Source organism: Acomys russatus, chromosome 24 (assembly GCF_903995435.1).
Source record: "Acomys russatus chromosome 24, mAcoRus1.1, whole genome shotgun sequence".
In the NCBI taxonomy this organism is placed as follows: Eukaryota; Metazoa; Chordata; class Mammalia; order Rodentia; family Muridae; genus Acomys; species Acomys russatus.
The window spans coordinates 17539141-17560030 of record NC_067160.1 but is presented as its reverse complement, the minus strand read 5'-3'; the positions used below and the strand labels follow the sequence as shown (position 1 = coordinate 17560030).

Genomic DNA, 20890 nt, shown 5'->3' with positions numbered 1-20890 from the left:
CCAGGGAGTTGGGCTCAAATCCCGTGTCACTTACATCCTCAGAGACTTGGTTTATTCATCTGTAAAGTAAGAGACTGAAAAGATTTTCCTTGAGAGTCTTCTAAGTTCCTCCCCCTCCCCTCCCCAGCTCCCTTCCTTGGCCACTTTATTTTTCTCAGACATAAAAACAGGAGATGAAAATCTAAATGGAAAAAAAAAGTATCGGGGGTGAAATACACTGTGCAATACCTGTGATGCAAATAAAAATACTGGCTGAATTTAATCTCTTGGGGAAATTGAAACCCCAGTAAGGGGGTGAACGTGAGGGTAGAGGTGGCTTGTGGGCTGTTAATGCTTGATTTCTCAGAACTCACTAGAAAACTTCACCCTCACCTGCTGGTTTTTTTTGTTTGTTTTGTTTGTTTTTGTTTTTGTTTTGTTTTGTTTTGTTTTTTTCCTCTAGCTGCCTCAGCACTGCTTGGGCCTGGGCCTCAGAGAGTATGAAATCCGCAGCAGACCTACATCAGTGAGTGCTTCTAGTAATGCTATCCCCCGCACCCCCCCACCTCCCCTCACCCATACCTTTGCTTTTACTCCAAAGGGAGGGGTCACACATTTAGAGTGGGTGGGTGCCACTATTCCACTTCAAACCTGCACTGAATAGATACGCTAGAACGTGCCACTCATCTCCCCAGAAATGAATTTGGACGGTAGATGTAGAGCCAAGAGAACGATGTGCATCCTTATGTTCTGTTTCCAGAAAACTTGGCAAAGCAATTGAGCTGGAAGCGATAAAGCCAACGCATCAAGTCCTGAGTATGCAGGAGAAGAAGAGAAAGTCTGTGAGTTGGAGCTTCTCTGTTCCCTTAAAAGCAAGATTTCTAACACTGGGTATAAAGCATTCGCTTCGCATGCCCAAAGCCCTAGGTTCAAACTCCAGCATAGGAAATATTCCTAACAGACAACTCAAACAAAGTCATGAGGCATAGGAAGGTGAAGCTCTGTGCATTCTAGGCTAGCAAGTTTCAGGCTAGCCAGGACTACGTACTGAGTGAGACCATATATATATATATAATTTATTCAGGTCACATTCCAATTGTTATCCCCTTGCTTGCATCTTCCAATTCCCACCCTCTCTCCCTCTTCTCCCTCTTCTGCCCTCTTCTCCTCCCCTAGACCTCTGACAGAAGCGGACCTCCTCCCCCACCATATGACCACAGCCTATCGGGTCTCATCCAGATAGCCTGCCTTAAAAGCAAAGTTGGGTGCTATGTTTCATGGGTGCTCATAGGCTATGGCGGCAGGAGAACAGAGCGTTCAGGATCATTCTTGATTACACAGCATTTTCAAGACCAGCTTGGGCAACTTGAGGCAGTGACTCAAAAGACTAAAGACATAAACAGATGAGCAAGATTTACATCTATGGCCCACAGAGCAAAAGGCTACTCTACACTAAGTGGATCTCAGAGATTTTTTTTTCCTTTTTGGTTTTTTGAGACAAGGTTTCTCTGGGTAGCCTTGGCTGTCCTGGACTCACTTTGTAGACCAGGCTGGCCTCGAACTCACAGCGATCCATTTGCCTCTGCCTACCCAGTGCTGGGATTAAAGGTGTGTGCCACCATGCCCAGCAAAAGTTTTGTAGGAGAACTAGGGATCTGGCTCAGGAACAGTATGCTTACTCAGGCCTTGGGTTCAGCTCTGCAAAGACAAAAATAAAATCTTTTTTTTCTTTTAAGATTTAAAAAAATTATTATAATTTATTCCCATTACATCGAGATTGTAATCCCCTCACTCTTGTCTTCCTGCTCCTCCCCCTCTGATCTACTCCCCTCCCCAGACCTCTGACAGGTGAGGTCCTCCTCCCCTGCCATCTGACCACAGCCTATCACAAAAATAAAATCTTGTTTTGGAAGAGTTTAATCCATGATAGTTAAAAAAAAATAATAATATAATGGGTTTTAGAGAGATGGCTCAGTGGTTACAAACACTCCCTGCTCTTTCAGAAGACTGGAGATTTAATTCCAGCACCCTCAACCATCTATAACCCCAACACAAGGCATCCAATGCCCTCTTGAAGCCCCTATGGCACCCATACTCACACGTACAGACACACACACACACATACACACACACACACACACACACACACATTTAAAAATAAATCTTTCACATATGGCATTGATTTAAAGAGTGAGATGAAAGAAATCTAATAAGAAATAGCATCTCAACTGGAAGATCCTTCCCAAAATATCAATAAGAATTACTTTAAGATGATAAAAAATTAGAAGTTACTTTCAATTTTTTTAGTACTATTTTTAACAGTCTTTTCAATTGTATTAACTCTGTCACTGAACTACATCCCAGTTCCATAAAGTATAATTTGTTTCAAAAGGCACCTTTCTACTTACCAGTGAGAAGTCACTTAAAGATAATAATAGCTGTGGCTCTCGAATATCCTTGAGATTAAAAGGAAGCATTAAGGCAAGCCTCCCAAGAAGGACTGGTCCCTGTTAGCATGTCTTCTGCTCTGGGCATGCGCATTTCACTGTGTGCGCTCTTTCGCTCCCTCTCTGTGATTAGCCACCTTAGACAATGCTTCTAGGCAATGTGCCTAGCTATTAATGACTGCTGCAGTGCTGTCATTAGGTGGGTAGGGCCGGCCACAGGCAAGAAGTACCTGAGTCTTAGCAGGTGCTCCTTGCAAAGGGAAAGGACAGTTCCTAGAAGGGGGCTTCAGGTGAGCTGTAAATCAAAAGAACTAAGGAAGCTGGGAGAACTCAGTGGAAGAGGAATGGAAACAAATAAAATATAAACTCATTAAGTAGAGTTAGGAAGTATAACTAGGATTTGCATATAGAACATACTTATGTGTTCCACCGTAATGGATGTCTTACCTAGAACTAAGGTAATAGACAGAAAGTCACAAAAAGTATTTGACAAAGGTCTAATATCCAAAATATATAAAGAACTCAAGAAATTAAACACCACCAAACCAAATAACCCAATTGAGAAATGAGGCTCAGAACTAAACAGAGAATTCTCAACAAAGGAATATGGAATGGCTGAGAAACGCTTAAAGAAATGTTCAATGTCTTTAGTCATCAGAGAAATGCAAATCAAAATGACTCTGAGATTCCATCTTACACCCATCATAATGGCTAAGATCAAAAATTCAAGTGATACCACATGCTGGTGAGGATGTGGAGAAATAGGAACAGTCTTTCATTGCTGGTGGGAATGCAAACTTGTACAATCACTTTGGAAATCTATCTGGTGCTTTCTCAGAAAACTGGGAATAGGACTTCCTCAAGAAACAGCTATTCCACTCCTTGGAATATAACCAGAAAATGCTCCAGCACACAACAAGGACATATGCTCAGCCATGTTCATAGCAGCCTTATTCATAATAGCCAGAACCTGGAAACAGCCCAAATGTCCCTCAGTTGAAGAATGGATAAAGAAAGTGTGGTACATTTACACTATGAAATACTGCTCAGCTATTAAAAACAAGGAAATTCTGAAATTTGTGGATAAATGAATGGAACTAGAAATGATCATACTGAGTGAGTTAACCCAGAAGCAGAAAGACTCACATGGTATATACTCACTTATAATTGGGCACTAGCCCAAGAGGCATGTCCCATGAAAGTCTTCACTTGCCAGGAGATTGGGATAGATGTGAGGACATCCTATTGGGACTCTAGGTAACATAAATATAGGATATGGGGAAAGAGAAGGATCCAGAGGGTCCTAGAAACCTACAAGAAGAACATCGTGATGGGCGGATGAGGGCCCGGGGTGGGGGGGGGTCTACTCAAACTATTGCACTAACCAAGGACAATACAAGTAGTAAACATTGAACCCCTACTCTGATCTAGCCAAATGGACAGGATATTCTCCACAGTTATGTGGAGAATGGGCACTGACTCTGACATGAACTCTGGTGCCCCATATTTGACCACTTCCCCTTGGTGGGGAGGCCTGGTGGCACTCAAAGAAAGAATAAGCAGGTTACCAAGAGAGACTTGATAGCCTATTACCATATAGTGGGGGAGGAGGTCCCCCTCAGCCATAAACTTAGGGGAGGGGAATAGGGTGAAAGTGGGAGGGAAGGGGGAATGGGAGGATACAAGTGATGGGATAACAATTGAGTTGTAATCTGAATAAATCGATTAAATAAAAAAATAGTCTCAAAAAATTATTTGAAAGCAATATAATCATATGCTTTTGCCAGCAACCTCATAAAAACTCAAAGCAGACCTAAACTTCATTAATTCCAAAAACATTTTAAATATTATATAACATTATGTTAATTACATTTATTACCATAAATTAATTGGTGTTATAACAATTCGGGTAGTTGATGTCATGATCCTCTGATTATCTGTCCCCATTATCTCCTGGTCAGTACTGTCCTTTCATTGCACCCATCCCCCCACTGTCTCCCAAAGAACACAAATCAGATTTGATTTTTAAAAGTGAACTTGCTCTACATCCCAACTACAACTATACAGTCAAAACTGGCACAGCGCACAAAAGCATCTTTTTCTGTATTTGTTACAATAAACCATGTGCTCTATAGATATAGACTAATGACTGGTGAAAATCAAAGCAAAGTTCTTGCTAGTTTGTCTGGCTGATCTACCAGGTCTGAGGTCCGGGGTCAGAAGATTCTGTCTAACTCATATTATCTCTCTAGAGGTTTGCCTACATCCACCTCCACCACCACCATTATTGCTACTATTTTGTTTTATTTGTTTGTTTGGAGATGGTGTCTCACTTGGTAGAACAGGTTGGCCTATAACTCTGTATCCCAGAACAGGTTGGCCTTGACCTTCTGGTGAGCCTCTGGCTTCAATCTTCTAAGTGCTGGGATTATAAGCATGAGCCACCACAGCCAGCCTTCATCATTATCTACTGTCCCTTCTTTGAAAAGTTAATTATGATGAAGGATGTCACCTCTTTGAAATGAAAGCAAAACTTGTAATCAGGGGCAATGGAGACATTTGGTTGCTTAGTGCTTAGAGTTTCTGATTGTCGCTCTGTGGATGTTTTTGCAACAGGAATTCATATTGAGGAGGAGTGATCATTCTCGGCAAGATGCACATGTGCCCATGTGCTTTTTCACATTGCTACATTATTTCATAAGTCATATAGACACTTGTCATGGAGACTAGCCCAAATATGCCCATTGTAGGGTTTTGAAGCTCAGATAAACCATAAGAGGGGGTGTGCAAGAATTAATAAGGCATTACTGTGACTACAGTGTAACTCACTGAAATCTAGTTTGAAAGTCTGTAATAAAACACCAGAAGTTGGGCAGCTTAGAAAAATCACAGAAATTCATTCCTTGTGGTTCTATGGGTTGGGAATTCCTGGATCTAAACAGTAGCAGATTAGATTTCTGGTGACTAACTGCTCCTTGTTAATAGAGGGCCACCTTCAGGTCATGCATTTGCATGGTAGAAGAGTGAAGGAGCCCCTGAGATGTCTTTTATAAAGTCACTGTCTTAGTCACGGTTCTATTGCTGTGAAGAGACACCATGTCCAAGGCAGCTCTTATGTAAGAAAGCATCTAATTGGGGGGTTGCTTACAGTTTCAGAGAGCAGTCTATTATCATCATGGCTGAGAGCATGGGGGCATGCATAGCAGGCGTGGTGCTGGAGAAGTAGCCAAGGAGCCTCATCCTCAGGAAGGGGAAGGTGCGGTACCGGGCCTAGCTTGCGTTTTTGAAACCTCAAAGCTCACTCCCACTGACACTCCTCCAACAAGGCCACATCACCTCATCCCACTTAAACATTCCACCAACAAGGGACTAGGCATTCAAATATATGAACCTATGGGGGCCGTTCTCAATCAAACCACCACCAGCACTGGTCCACTTACCAGAGTCTCACCTCTAAATGCTATGATGCTGCAGAGATAGGTTTCAACCTATGAGTTTTGGGGATTCAGAGATATTCCATCAATAGCAGTGGCTAAGCAAGAAAGCAACGTTATTTTTTCCCCTGGTTTTTCTCTTCCATAGCTTGATAATGAAGTGGAAAAGACAGCGAATCTTGTTATTAACAACTGGAACCAGCAAATCAAGGCAAGTATGCACAAACAGCTTTAGGATGGGACCTTTTTGCTTTTGTGCACACATATTTGTGTACCCTAATGCTTTCATATATACCTATTGAAGAGAAAATAACTCACCTGAGTCACTTTATAGATGCATCATTATACTAATCCAAACCAGAGGCTGACTCAAAATATGGTTATCACTTATGGCTAATAATTCCATGGCATTTCTTATGTGCCAAGAGCTGTACGTTTGTGTGTTCAGCCATCACACCAATGAGGTAACATGTGACTTTGCACTGTCAAGGTAATCTCCAAGGCTTTGATTCTGATTAATGGTTAAACCAAGATGCCTTGGAAATTCCTGGACTTTGGAGTCCCTGCTCTTTTCCATCACATTATAATGGCTGCCTCTCTGTGAAGTTCACAAATGTAGGAGAAGTAACATGGGGGATACATGTGTTGGTGCTACAAGTATATATGGCCTACCTCCTGTATACACTATACTAAGGGATGCTCCCAGTATATATGGCCTACCTCCTGTATACACTATACTAAGGGATGCTCCCAGTATATATGGCCTACCTCCTGTATACACTATACTAAGGGATGCTCCCAGTATATATGGCCTACCTCCTGTATACACTATACTAAGGGATGCTCCCAGTATATATGGCCTACCTCCTGTATACACTATACTAAGGGATGCTCCCAGTATATATGGCCTACCTCCTGTATACACTATACTAAGGGATGCTCCCAGTATATATGGCCTACCTCCTGTATACACTATACTAAGGGATGCTCCCAGTATATATGGATTACTTTAAAACTTAATTGGCTAGATAACAAATGCACGAAACAGCACATGGACCCTTCTAGACTTGATGTGTGATGCTAGAGAATTCCTGTACTGGTTCTTCAGCCACAGAAACAGCAGATGAGGTCCATATGTACAGAAGATTATACTAGAATAATCCTGTGTAGGAAGAGTGGCTTTGAGTAGGAAGGATGAGAGACTGGGGGAATCGGCTAAGATAACCCAATCATGTCCTTGAAGAAGATTTGCATTCCAAGAGTCGAACTCTCCCTACATCATCTCCCAAATATTAACAACCCCAAAGAACCTTTGCAAGTAAACAGCCACCTGTACCAAACAACTAGGGATGCCTCAGGAGCACCTGGCCTCAAGCTTGCTTCTGAGCTTCTGCTGCATTCAAAGACTCCTGAGACCAAGACGAGAATTGTTTAAGACAAACAAATTGCTACACCTGTGGTAGTTGTGCTAATAAAAAGAGGCTCATGGGAGTCACATTGAGAACATAGCTCAAAGTCCAAAAAAGAAGCAGCCAATCACTTGTTTTTCATTTTGCTCCTGATGCTCTGAGTCTTTTTTTTAAAAGAGGTTTGTTTTGAAAAAACAATTATCTGTAAACAGTTCTCACAGGAAACGCAATACAATGGATCGAGAGCTAGAAACGATGCCCTATAGCTGTTGCTTCAAAGAAAAAAACAAGCACCTTCCATTATTCCCCAGTTTCTGATAAGTTGTTGTTTATAAATAAAATGATTTTATTGTCTCGTGAAGAATGGCAAGGTCATTAGATCACATGGACTGCTTGGTCTGTAATCATCTCCTCCCTCATTACAGTGCAAGAAGAGGTCCCACATGTCACTTGTGAGGTACAGTCTGCTTCAGAGACAAAGCTGCAGATTCTGAAGGACCAAGTATGCTTGACTCGCACTCATTTGTCAGCAGTCCATGTGCCTGAGATAGAGGAGGGACTGTGAGCAGCTTCTTCCTTGACCTCCCTTGTGTAGCATTGCCACACGTTTCAAGGAAGGCAGTAGGCTCTGTCTCTGATTCCCAAGGAGAGACTGCTGGACTTCCTCCCAACATTATTTCATTTTATAGTCTGAAGTTAGTCTGGCTGTGGTGGTATATGCCTGCAATTCCAGGACTTGGGAGGTCAAGGCCAGAGGAGGGTGAGTTCAATGTGAGTTAGCAAATGTCTAACTCTCTCTCTTGTATATACCCAATATCATGACAAAATACACAGTGCTTCCCTATCAAAGTAAATACTTTGATGCTATGGTACCCAGGGCATATTTTGAGATGAAGGATGGAAACAAAGAAGTAAAACCTCACAATCGTTCATAAAGACATCATTGCAAAATACAAGTGCTTTTCTCTGAATATCAGTTTCTGTTTATTTGTTTGTTCCTTCCTTCCTTTCTTCTCCATCTTCCTCCTCCTCCTTCTCCTTCTCCTCTTGCTTGTGTGTTCCTACCTTTAGGCCAAGAAAAAATTAATGACGAGTACCAAGAAGCATGAGGCACTTTTCCATCTTGTAGAAAGCTCCAAGCAATCCATGAGCCAAAAGGAGAAGCAGAAGGTGAGTGTCGTGGCAGCCAGATGCACACTGCTTAGAGATGTGGCTTCCTGCCTTCCACACGGATACAGAGAACTAGATGGCTCCTCCCTCTGTATGGATCTGTAGATTAGCCAAGCATGAAAAAAAAGACTTCAAAGTCACCTGTGGTCCACACAAAAATTTTCGAAACATATCACTGACATGGCATATTAGACTCATGGTGTCCACAGTTTAAATAGAGAATTTCCTTTTTTTTAAAAAAAGCACTCAGCTCCCACTTCAAATAAGTAAACATATGTGCTTCATGTTTATAGGCTACTGTATATTACATTTTGCATATTGTACTATAATGTTGTGAACATTATAAAACAAAAAGTAGAAATGCTTACAAGATGACATAAAGACAAACTTGCATTTTAAGTGGTTAGCTAACCACGATATGTTCATATAAGTAGCAAATAATAGTTATTTAGACAAGTATACAAACAAACACACCCTTGGGGGAAGGTATGGAATTAATCACAACATATATAAACTTACATTTCCACCATTCATCTTGGCAATTTGAACTTTTAAGACAGTAAGTAACTACATTTACCCCAAATTCTTGTCATATCTTCCTACATCATCTGTATTTTTCTTTTTCCTTTGAGCACTGGTGTGTTCATAACCGTAATCAGAAGAGAATACCTGCTGAGGTGGGTTGGCTTCTTCCTGGTGTTTTTGTTCTTAGGGAAAACAATCAATCAAGCATTCCTGACAGAACTCCTTTAAAGGCATCAGTGCACTTGTCGTTGTTAACTTAGGTAAAGGCAGGTAACACATGTAGACATCTGCACGGTCCAGACACATGCGAATACACCACAAGTGCCATGGTGCTGGAAGGCCTTTGTGGGGCCCCACAGAAGCTCCCTCCTGCTGCAGAACCCCAGATTCCCCCATACACTCCAGACTCCGGGGTTAAAGAAGAGTAAACTGGACAACTTTGTTCTTAGATTTAAAAAAATCAACACAAGTAATGTTGGGCTATACCTCATGTAGCCCAACTCTTGTAGAGTGTGCGCCATGTTGGAAACTAAGACATTCCACACTTTCACCAACTTTAGGTCTCCCCAAAGAAAACAGCCAGCACCACTGCAGCCCCAGAAATCCTTAAAAGGAAAAAGGAAATTGTCATTGCAAATGGTTCTATCACTTCATCTGAAGAAATTGTTAGTTGGATGACTTAAATTCATTATTAGCAAGATTTGGAAGGCTCCGATGTCTTCACATGTCAGTCTTCACAGTGGGAAATTATCAGACCAAGTGTCCAACCGTGAGCAGCCACAGAGGAAGCTAACTCGCCCTATATGAAGATTCTTAGTGCCAGGACACGGCCAGGCCTTCCCAGCCCTCATTAGAAGTTATTTTTCCTTGATGCCAAGCAAGGGCAACAACAAAAAAGCTGGCGCAGATGAAGGGTGCACTTCCCCTTCCCTCATTAGTGGTTTCCCAGGGAGGTGAAATCCTGCAGTGCCCTCTACCCACCTTCCTATAGTGGGCCTGTAGCAATGACCTTTGCCTGTGGTCACCTCCCAGGTCCCTCCCATAGTCACCCCTTGAACTAGCAGCTGGGTTTCCTTTTCGTTTTTTTAAAGAACTGAACACCAGAGCTGGCTTCCAATTCTCATGCACATGGATGTGTCCCTCATCATTGTGAGTCTCCTCCGGACTGCTGGGCAGTCTTCCAGTTTTCCTGCTTAGCAAGCCAGGCTCTCACCGGAAGCCCGCCTGAACCCCACCTTCTCCCCACACCCGTCTTTCCCGCCCACTCCCGAGGACTGTCATGTTTCTTTCCTCACAACTCGTTTTGATCTGCATATCTGCAAGGGAGGGGCCCAGTGCCTCCTGTGTTCTGAGGCTATGCTGCCCTGCCTCTCAAAGACCCTCTTCGGAGTAGCCGCTTTGTTATGTCTTACTTAGACAATCCTTCCTGTCCGGTGATGGTTTTCCCACCAGCCTTCTGAATTGCCAGGTCCATCTTAGTTTGCCTGAGCTGCTATAAGAACTTAACCAGAGCCTGGGCAGCTTGAACAGCAGGATGTACTCCTTACAGCTTTAAAAAACAACAACAAGGACTACATAAAATGACTTTAGCCCACAGATTAAAATATCACTCATTAGTTTAATGAAGCTGCCCAAAGACAGCTTCTGTACTGTCAGAATGACCACAGTTCTAGAATCCTAGAGATCAGGAGCCATCATGGTCAGATCCTGGTGAGGGCCAAGGCTGCAGACATCTTGTCATAGCCTCACAAGGTGAAGGGAGAGCTCTGGGCTTCCTTTCATATGGTTGCTGATCTCATTCACGAGAGCTCCATTCTTGAGCCCTGACCACTTCCCAAATATTCCATGTCCTAATGCAACGCCGTGGAGGAGTTAGAATTGAACACACACATTTGAGGGCACTCATCCACTCGCTCCCATGCACCTCCTGCCTTGGGAGGCAGAGGCAACTTTTCATGGCCCTATCCATTCAACTTTATCACCCTGTCTCCTGGCAGTAAGATGTATTTATCTGTGCTCTATCTCCACTTCCCTGCTTATTCCTCAGGGTACCCTGCACATTTCTTAGAAGCGTTGTACATCATTTAGCTCCCCTTCTAGAGACATGTCTCCTTTTAACTTTATCAGTATCCTATTCTTGGTCCTCCTACATCTCTTATCATTTTACCTTAGGCTTCTTTATGGATGTCATTTTTTTTTTTCACCTGGCCCTTATATACTGCTGTGCCTGAGAATTCTCCCCGGGGCCTCTTGTTTAGTTCGCTGTTGTGTCTCTAGTGTCCAACAAAAGAGTCTCAATATCAGGCGCTCGATAAATAATACGTTCTCAATGTATGTACTCCCAAGGCTTCAACTATCAGTTCTACTATGACAATGCCTAAATTGATCTCTCGAGCCATAGCTGTCTCTGAACGGCCTCCTGACACTTCTGAAAGTCATCTCTTTCTACCTAAGATAACTCTATTCCCCTGGGTTTTCTGGGTCTCTGGATGTTGCTTTCTGCCATAACTTCCCAATTCTAACCCTTAAGCCAAAGTGCTTCGTAAACTTATTAACATATACCCATCTCCCTGCATCCATTCGCCTTGGCCACAATCATCATTTGCCTGGATTACTGCAACTAATGAGTGGGCTCCTTTGTCTTGGGTGTTGCCTTTTACTGCCACTTGCGTACAGAGTGACTTTCCTGAAACTCAAGACAGCAGCATATTCTTTCCTGAAAAGTCTTTGAAGTCTTTCCAGTGGCTTCAGAGTATGGGTTACGCTCTGTTATTTGACCCAGTAAGGTCTTCCCTGCCGTGACCTTGCCTCCTGCTGCACCATTGTCTCTGGCTGTCCATCTGTATCCTCCGAGCTCGTCCACTTCTTTCCTATATCAGAGTATTATTTTGTTATCAGGTTAAAATTCTCAAGCCCGTGTTTCTGCAGATAGATGTGGTTCATGACACCAGAAACACAGACCTGGATGTGCCTTGTCTAGGCCGCACATCACAGAGCAGCAGTGTACTGACTGGAATGAAGTGAACAGTCTAAGTACTCAGCTTCTTGAATGAATGTTCTCTATTATTGTAACATTAGTCAAAACGTCCTTAAACATAAAGAGGGTCATTCATAAAATAATAATCGTTATAAGTCCTCTATCTCTGCCCTTGAAACTACTAAGCTGCTAACATCAGGAGGGTCCTTCAAGTGTAGTTGGAGGACCATGCGCATCAGAGCCGTCTGAGGACACACTACAGACTCACTACAGAGCTAGCTAACGGTTGACTATCTCTCCAGAGGCCCTAGAAGTTGCTACTTTACCAACTCCACTTTCATACCTAACAATATTAAAGTTGAATCATTCATGCAGTCCGAATCCTCATCAGAAATGGAATCGCTTGTTTGGACAATATCTTCAGCCATTTCAGCCGCTGTGGTCCCTGGGAGATTTGCACTACCTGGACTTCCCAGAGACTTAGCAATCAGAATGGCAGATGTCATGGCTGGGACTCTTTGTGAGGGAGAGGCCGCTGGAGCACAAAATGAAAGGAAACCATGTGTCTGGCGGTCTTGAACTTGAAGCCAACATGTGCTGCATGGAACTTAGGTGCCAGATAGATGGCGCAATATGTACCTCACCTGGATGACCTTATTGAATCCTCCTAAGAATTCAGCGAGATGGGATCCCTCATCCCCGGGGCCCCTGTAAAACAATCCTGTACCTTATGAAGGTGACTTGTCCTGCAGCAGAAAGGAGACTTTTGATCCCTGAGGCCTTATTCCAAAGCTCAACTTTTAGCTTTAAGATGACAGACAGTTTTGGCACCTGATTATAGTACAGGTTTAATGATTATGAATCAATAAAACTCTCCTTGTCCTGGGAAGGAATGGAGAAACCTGAAGGTTGATTGAATAGGACTTGGGCTGTGCCAGTAGATTACAGTCTGAGTGGGAGACCCCAGCCTGCACTGTAAATTGTCGAGTTCAGCCATTTGGCCTTCTTGATGTGCAGGATGTAGACAAAGCACTTTTTGTTTGACAATTCAGTTTCTTCAAATATGAAACTGAGAGTATATTGAGAGGACATTAGTGTCCATTAATAGTTTCTTTAAAAAAAAAAAACTTAGGTTTTTGTCTTCTATAATAACTATTTATAGAGAGCTGAAGTGAGAAACGTGTCATTGGGCCACATGGGATGACAAGAGCTCCCTTGTCAATGCGTCAATGACTGTGTGACCCTGATATTTCACTTTAGCTCCTCAACAAACTGAAAAAATCAACTGAAAAACTGGAGAAAGAAGATGAAAGCTACTATCAAAAAAACATGGCAGGCTATTCTACCAGGCTGAAGTGGGAAAGCACACTGGAAAACTGCTACAAGGTAAGGTAGACATCCATGCTTCTCTTCGTCCAGGGGCTTTTATGTGACTCGAGAAGTGAACGTTGGATCTACATTCAAGAGGCCTGATTTCTTTTCTACTTATGATGCTCACTGGTAGCATGACACTAGGCGAACCATGTTCTCCTACACTGTTTGCATGTCTGCATGAGCATAGTCACCAGTGAAAGCCTGTGTGCATCAGTAGCCAGAGTCTATGTTCCTAATTCTCACTTGGAGACTAAGCTAAAAATGCCCTATCCAAGTAGGATGTAAATTAAGGCTTAGGTACTAGAGACTGTGAAAGGACTTTCAGCAGACTCATACAGGGATTATGTATGGGGTTTTCTGCATTGGGCATCCTGTTGGGCAAGCAATATACAACAACAAATAAGGTACCAACTCAAGACCTTAAAAGTGATTGTTATAACACAGACACAGAAAGAATGAATTCAGGGGGTGGTAGAGATGGCTCTGTGGTTAAGAGAACTGGCTGGTCTTCCAGAAGATGAAGGTTCAATGTCCAACACCCATATGGCAGCTGACAGTCAGCTGTAATTCTAGATCCAGTGGCTCTGACACCCTCTTCTGGCCTCTGCAGTCACTGCACACATGTGGTTCACATATATATATGTAGGCACAATACCCATACACATAAGATAAAAGTATTTTTTTAAGAATGAATTGTGTCAAAAGATAGTCAAAAGATGTAATTGCACAAGTCAGAAGGAAAAACCAAAATCACTACTAAACACATGAAAAGATAATCATATGTCAAAATTATGAAGTGATAATATCTAATATTAACAAGTATGTTAGAAAATAAGAATTCTTGAATCTTACAAGTGAGAATAAGCTAACAATATCTGAGAAAACGGAAATGTGTTTTTGTTCTTAACATAGATGTTCCTTTGTAGGCATAAATCCTAAAGAAATCTTTAACCTGTACTTTAACAGTGAGGCATGAAAATGCTCATTGCAGGAGAGCTTATCATTAGATGCTGAGAAAACATTGCAACTCAATCATATCTATGCAAAAATTTCAACTCACACCTAACTTATATTGAGTTGATATGTGTTTGTAAAGATATACGTAGTGTCCAGACCTGTGTTGAACCAAGAAAATGGAACTCCTAGTGGGAATAAAACGGGACTGCAATATACAGCCGCCCACCTTCTGAATGGCTCCTAATAACACAATATTACTGCTTCCCGGGGTTAAAAAGCTATTCAAATACATGTGAACAGCTTTGTTGCGTCTATTTTCAAATCAAGACAAGCATGATCATTGTCCTGGTTAGGTTTCTGTTGCTGTAATAAAACTCTATGACTGTACTGGCTGGTGCTCTGGGTCAACTTGACACAAGTTAAGAGTCATCAGAGTCAACAGAGACCCTCAGTTGAGAAAATGCCTCCATGAGATCCAGCTATAAGGCATTTTCTCAACCCAGGCCATTGTGGGTGGTGCCATCCTTGGGCTGGTGGTTCTGGGTTCTGTAAGAAAGCAAGCTAAACAAGCCATGGGGAGCAAGCCTGTAAGCAGCACACACACACACACACACACACCCATGGCCTCTGCATCAGCTGCTGTCTTTCTATTCCCACACTGTTTGAGTTCCTGTCTCCCTCTGGTGATAAGCTGTGATGTGGAATTTAAGCCAAATAAATCTTTCCTTCCCCCAAATTGCTTTGGTCAAGGTGTTCCATCACTGCAACAGCAACCCTAACTAAGACAATGACCAAATGCAACTTGAGGAGGAAAGGGTTTATTTGCTTTACAGTCTGTCAGTGGAGGAAGCCAAGGCAGGAACTCAGACAGAGACTGTGGAAGAGTGTTGCTTATTAGTTTTCTCTCTATGGCCTATGGCTTGCTCAGCTACCTTTTTTATACAGCCCAGGGCTACATTCCCAACAGTAAAGACACCTACAGTGGGTTGGGCCACTTTTACTATTAGTTCAAGAAAATGTCTTACATTTTCTCTAAAGTAATTTGACGGGAACATTTTCTCAATTAAGATTCCTTCTTCCTAGATGACCCTAGCTTATGTCAATTTAACAACAACAAAAACAAACAGAAAACAAAAACAAATAACTGACAGAATCATAAACAATTATCAACTCTGGTTGGTAAGAACATGAATATTTTTGTTTCATTTTTCTCTGTGTATTTTAAATGTTTAAAACAGTTACACTTGAAAATAACAAAAAACAAAACAAACAAAAACAACTGTGGCACTGTGGTGGTGCACTCCTTTAATCCCAGCACTTAGGAGATAGGGGATCTGTGAGTTTAAGGCCAGCCTGGTCTACAGAATGAGTTCCAGGACAGCAAGAGACAGGGAAACCCTGTCTTGAGAAACAAAGAAAGGAAAAGAAAATGACAGAGGTACCCTAGGGACTAGCGTGTATGGAGTAAGCTCACGGCAGTCAGTGAGATCAGGCACTGAACTAAATATGTTCACATTCACCATGTTTTATTTCACAACCTGATGAGGAAGATAATAGTTTGTTTTGTTTTGTTTTTCAAGACAGGGTCTCTCTGTGTAGCCTTGGCTGGGCTGGACTCACTTTGTAGACCAGGCTGGCCTCGAACTCACAGCGATCCGCCTACCTCGGCCTCCCGAGTGCTGGGATTAAAGGCGTGTGCCACCACTGCCCGGCGAGGAAGATAGTAATTTTACTCTCTGTTGATAGCCTCAAAATATGTGACTAGAGAAGCGAAGTTACTTGCCCAATGTAGTTTTGAGATTCACAAAGCTCCTTCTCCAGGAAGAACTGGGAGGGGAGGCTGTGAGCAAGCAGGGACTGAGGGGTCGTGTGGCCTCTTGAGTCCAGTCAGATGTAGAGTTAGAGAAGAAACGAGGACGAGGAGAAACACCGAGAACACAAGAAGCAGGCTTCTTTCATTCAGATTTGGGGGGGGGGAGGATTGTTTTTGTGTTTGTTTGTTTGTTTGTTTGTTTGTTTTGCTTTGCTTTTGTTAAACAAGACAAGGTTTCAGTCCGTAGCCCAGGATGGCCTTCAACTCCTGGTGGTCCTCCTGCATCAGCCTCGGACTGTGTGTACCACTGCCTGGATCATAGATCACTGGACATAGGACCCTAGCACTGGCCTTCTTTATGCTGAGTAGATTCCAGATGCAGATGATGAAGGATTTCAATATTAACTCATCGTCTCAATCTGGGCTCTGACCTTTGCTCAGCTCCCAGGATTCCAATGACACTATAGCATCCCACAAGGCCAGCTTCCATGGTGGCCTCTGGTGGCAGATGTGTAAGCCCCCTTCAAGGGATATAAGAAAAAATGTATATGCTAATCACCGCCATCTTCCGTACCTTCTACCTATGATGGCACGTCAGTAAAAGAGGGGAGCAGTTCTTCCCCAGTTCTCACAGCCAGCATCAGTCTTGTCTTCCTTGGGGTAGGTGTGGCTGACACTGTTATCGGTAGCTATCATAGGATTTTACTAGCTTTCTAACGCCTTTATCTGTTTCCTTTTCTCCCAGGAAGAGAGGACACCTCTCTTTCACACCCATACTCCTAGCACTCAGGAGGCAGAAGCAGGATGATTACCTCAAGTTGAGGCCAGTTTGGTCTAGACAGCAAGTTCCAGGCCAGACAGTATCATTTAGCAAGACCCTGTCTCAGAAACATAAAGGAATCCTCCTCCCTCTCTCCACACTCTTTCAGTAGTTCTTAATTTTAATTGCAACATTGTGGACATTCTCTTCTTTCCTTGCAAAAATCATGTTATGGTAACAAGACATACATTCATTAACATTCCAAAAGAATTCTTTTCAACTTCAGTTTTGTTTGTTTGTTTGTTTTATTGGAATTGAAGTTGTGTGCAGAATCAACTCAAAGGCATAGTCAGAAGAGGAGGGCTTTCTTTCATCTGTCTGGTGTCCCAGCCCCCACTACGCTGTTGGCCACTGGGGTCTGCTCTTCCTGTGTTGTAGTTGTCAAAGCTGCTATTATCCTAACTTCCTCTGAGCTGTCTTCTGTCTCCTGAGCACCAGCCCCCACTCACTGGACCTGAATGGCAGCATCCACACTGTCCTCCTTGCTCTACATGGACCTTCAGTACTGATGTTCTTGCTTTGCAATTGCTTGGCTTCTGTGTACTCCGCCTATATCACAAGTCACGGACTCGCGTGCTTCTGTGTGTTCTGTGTTTTCTGTATGTTTATAAATCCAAGCATGAAATGCTAAATGTGTGAAGACATGTAACGCTGCGGTGCAATGTGCTAGGTCAAGGATGATTATCTCTGAGTGGAAGAACTATGAATGGTTTTTGGGATGTATCTCTTTGTGGCTCTAAGAAAGTGTTTCAAAGCACCAGCGTGCCAGCGGCACGGGGACTCACAACATCTGCATAATCGTAGGAAGGATCCAAGTAACTTGCAGACATAGTGTAGGTTGAAATCCCTGCTATGGGGACAGGATAATACATCTTCTGGTTGAAAGCAATTCATATGAAAATGCAGTCCCTCCAAGATCCTCTTTTAGGACCCTGAGGCCAGAGCAGCAGAAACCGAAGAGAATGAATGAAGAACAGGAATTATCTGAGCCCAGAAAGGCTCTAAAGCCACCCACCGTCCCTGGGTAACTCTCTGACCACGTTTCTTCACCTGTGCTGTCAAACAGCCAGAGTGCCTCCAGAATGTCTTGTCTCTCTATCAACTATTTTTAGACAGAAGGAACAAGACGCCAGAAAGCCGTAGCTCATAAATGAGATATGGATTTTCCCCTTTGCTCGGTGGAATTTATTTCTGCCTCTTTTCATGAGCAAACACAAATCATTTTAATGATTTCCCTGAGATGTAATTAAAGCTGTTAAACATCCCCATCTCTACAAAAGGACACCAGTTATTCTAATGTCAGATTGATGCTTGTGGTTCTGTGCTTTATCGATGGAAAGAAACAGCTGCTACCCAGAGTGCAATGTGTTCTAAGCCTGATTTTTATCCCCTGCCCCCACATCCTTTGCTTGCATTGCTAAGCTGGAACAGCTGACTTCTAGATTTTTAAAAATAGGGTAAGGAGTTTTTATTTCCTCTTTTGAGGTGATCCAAGCCAATAAGCTGCATTTGTTTTACGTGTTTGTATGAGACTTGTATGAGACACTAGTTCTGCCTTAGAGGAACCAGTGCCTTTGCTAAGCTATTCTTCTGTGTCTCTTTTTCTGGAAGACAAAAGGACAATTGGTCACATTCAATTGGCTGATGCCTGTGATTTTAGAGAAGGTCTCAGGAGACACTGGCAATCGCAGAGGCACTTGGTTCCCTTGACTTACCAAATGACAGTGTAGAGATCGAATCCAGGGGATGTGAGGGGGTAATTGCAGGCTTCCTATCAAAATGTCAGGGTGTGGGGCAAAAAAATAAAATCTCAATTTTTTTGTGTCAGCATGGATGTTTGTTGCACTTGTTGATCCATTCGATGCTTCCATTTTTAAAAAAACTGAATTTTTTTCCTATATCAATAAACAAATTATAGCATATAGCACACTGGAATATCATTCAGCCTTAAAGGCACATCTACACATAGATGTACTTTATCGAAACATTTGATTCTTCCTGCTTGAGAGTGAAGATGCAGACTGGTACCCGTTAGGGCCGGGAGGAGGAGGGATAGGCAGTTACTCCTTCATGGTATAGCGTTTCCATTTTGAACTCACAGCGATCTGCCTGTGTCTGCTTCCCGGGTGCTGGGATTAAAGGCGTGCACCACCATGCCCACCCAGTTTAGTGTTTCCATCTTATAAAATCAAAAGTGCCTTAAAGATTGTGCCGCCGAGGGTAACGCAGCACTGAGGATGTCCTTCGGAGCAGTGGACTGTGTGTTTAATGATATTTGTTTATATTATGTACATCTTACCATTCTTAAAAACATAAATTCTGTTTGCAAATGCTGACGGCTATGTACAACAGATTAAATAACAGCACAGGATGTAGGAGGGCACCATAGTGGATCAGGCCAGCGGTGACCTTGACACTTTCTGCTGGCCTGCCTGCTTACCAAAAGCCTCGATACCCAGCCATCCTTTTTCCTTGTGATAATGGTATCCATAAATTTTGCCAGGGCCTTGACCTTTTGTGTTAAATACCTGCCATCTCTGCCAAAGCCCAAAGTCCTTTGGGCATCTATACTGCAGCCTGCACATGGCCTACAAATCTCCCTCGCAGGCCTCACCTGGCCTCAGTTGTTAAACTTCTCCACCCAACCTAAAAGCCACAAATCAGCAAACGAGTGGCAAGAGTCCAATAGCTTCCTTGTTCCAGAGAGCTAGTGGCCAGCAAAGCTATCAGCGTAATCTTAACAAGGCTAACACAAGTGTGTACTCCTCACTTCCTTATTCACCCTTGCTGGCTAAAAGTCATCATCATCCAGTGATAGAACTCTTGTTATCTCACACAAACTGTGGAGGCCATGTTCTTACCTTTAAGCAATAGCCTGTGATGGCCTGGGTCTAATATAGCTTAGTATTAAGAACTGATTAGAATTAGAGATTCTCCTCTTATCAAATAGTCTCATGAAGACTACAGAACGGGGGCTGGAGGGATGGATCAGTGAGTAGAGAGCTCCTTAGGCATCAGGCACACAGGTAGTACAAATACATATGTATAGGCAAAACACTCAAATACATAAAATAAGATATACAAATATTTTTTTTATAAAGACCAGAGAATGTTCCCTAATAGCTATCTTTCATAGTGCTGTAATGTTCTGCACAGAGGTACTAGAGGAGAAAAGTAGTTAATAATCTTACCCAGCCATGAGCTCTGTAAGTTACAATAAAGATTAGCCTGGCAATTGATATGACCATCAGTATTAGTGGCATGGATGTCATGGGAGTAAACAAATGCTTTCTAACTGAATTTAAAGACTGCTCTGCCAGACAGAACTATCAATCCTGGTAGTAGTAACACGGCCAAAATTCCGTGGCTAGGTTATAGGCCCTAGGGGAAACTCTAATATTCTGCTAAATGAGCATAGCCAGAAACAGCCCTGAAGTTCTTATCTCTATACCCACTGGATTAGTTCGTCTCTTGCCATTCATCAGAGAAGCTTATTTTTGCAGTAGATGGCTAAAGAACACACTCAAAACAGGCCAAAGTGCAGAGAATGAGACTGTGGAGTGCTCAGCCCTCAATGGGATATGTATGACATGTCCTTCCTTCCCCCCGCCCGCCCCCAGGCTCAGGGATCATTGTGGAAGAGGGAAAAGAACAATCATAAGTTCCAGAGGGAATGAGCACATACATTCAAACAGTATCTGCTGGAAACGACAGCACTGTTGCACACATGAGCTCACAGCAACATGGCTGTGTGTATAAAGACCTCTACAAAATCAAGCCAGCCAGAACTCTAGCATGGATTGAGCAGGGGCCCAAGAAGTCCCACCCCAACTAAGGAACCACTGATGACTGCTGGCTTCTGGTCGGGGAGAGGCAGTTTTCTTTAGGGATGCAGTGCCTGAGAGACTACTCATGCCCCCAGCAGATCGGCCTACACCCAGACGCTTACAGGTGGCGCTGAGCTGACTTAGCACATTTGAAAACT

General features: G+C 42.9%; 1 protein-coding gene across 1 annotated transcript in view; it reads left to right on the top strand.

The window, feature by feature from the left end:
* The window catches only part of Nostrin (nitric oxide synthase trafficking), a 65647-nt gene that overhangs the window by 27742 nt on the left and 17015 nt on the right, over positions 1-20890 (top strand). The window contains exons 4-8 of the mRNA XM_051166263.1: positions 443-505; positions 740-821; positions 6009-6071; positions 8341-8439; positions 13202-13327. Coding sequence (XP_051022220.1) covers positions 443-505; positions 740-821; positions 6009-6071; positions 8341-8439; positions 13202-13327 — 433 coding nt within the window. The remainder of the gene's footprint in view (positions 1-442; positions 506-739; positions 822-6008; positions 6072-8340; positions 8440-13201; positions 13328-20890) is intronic.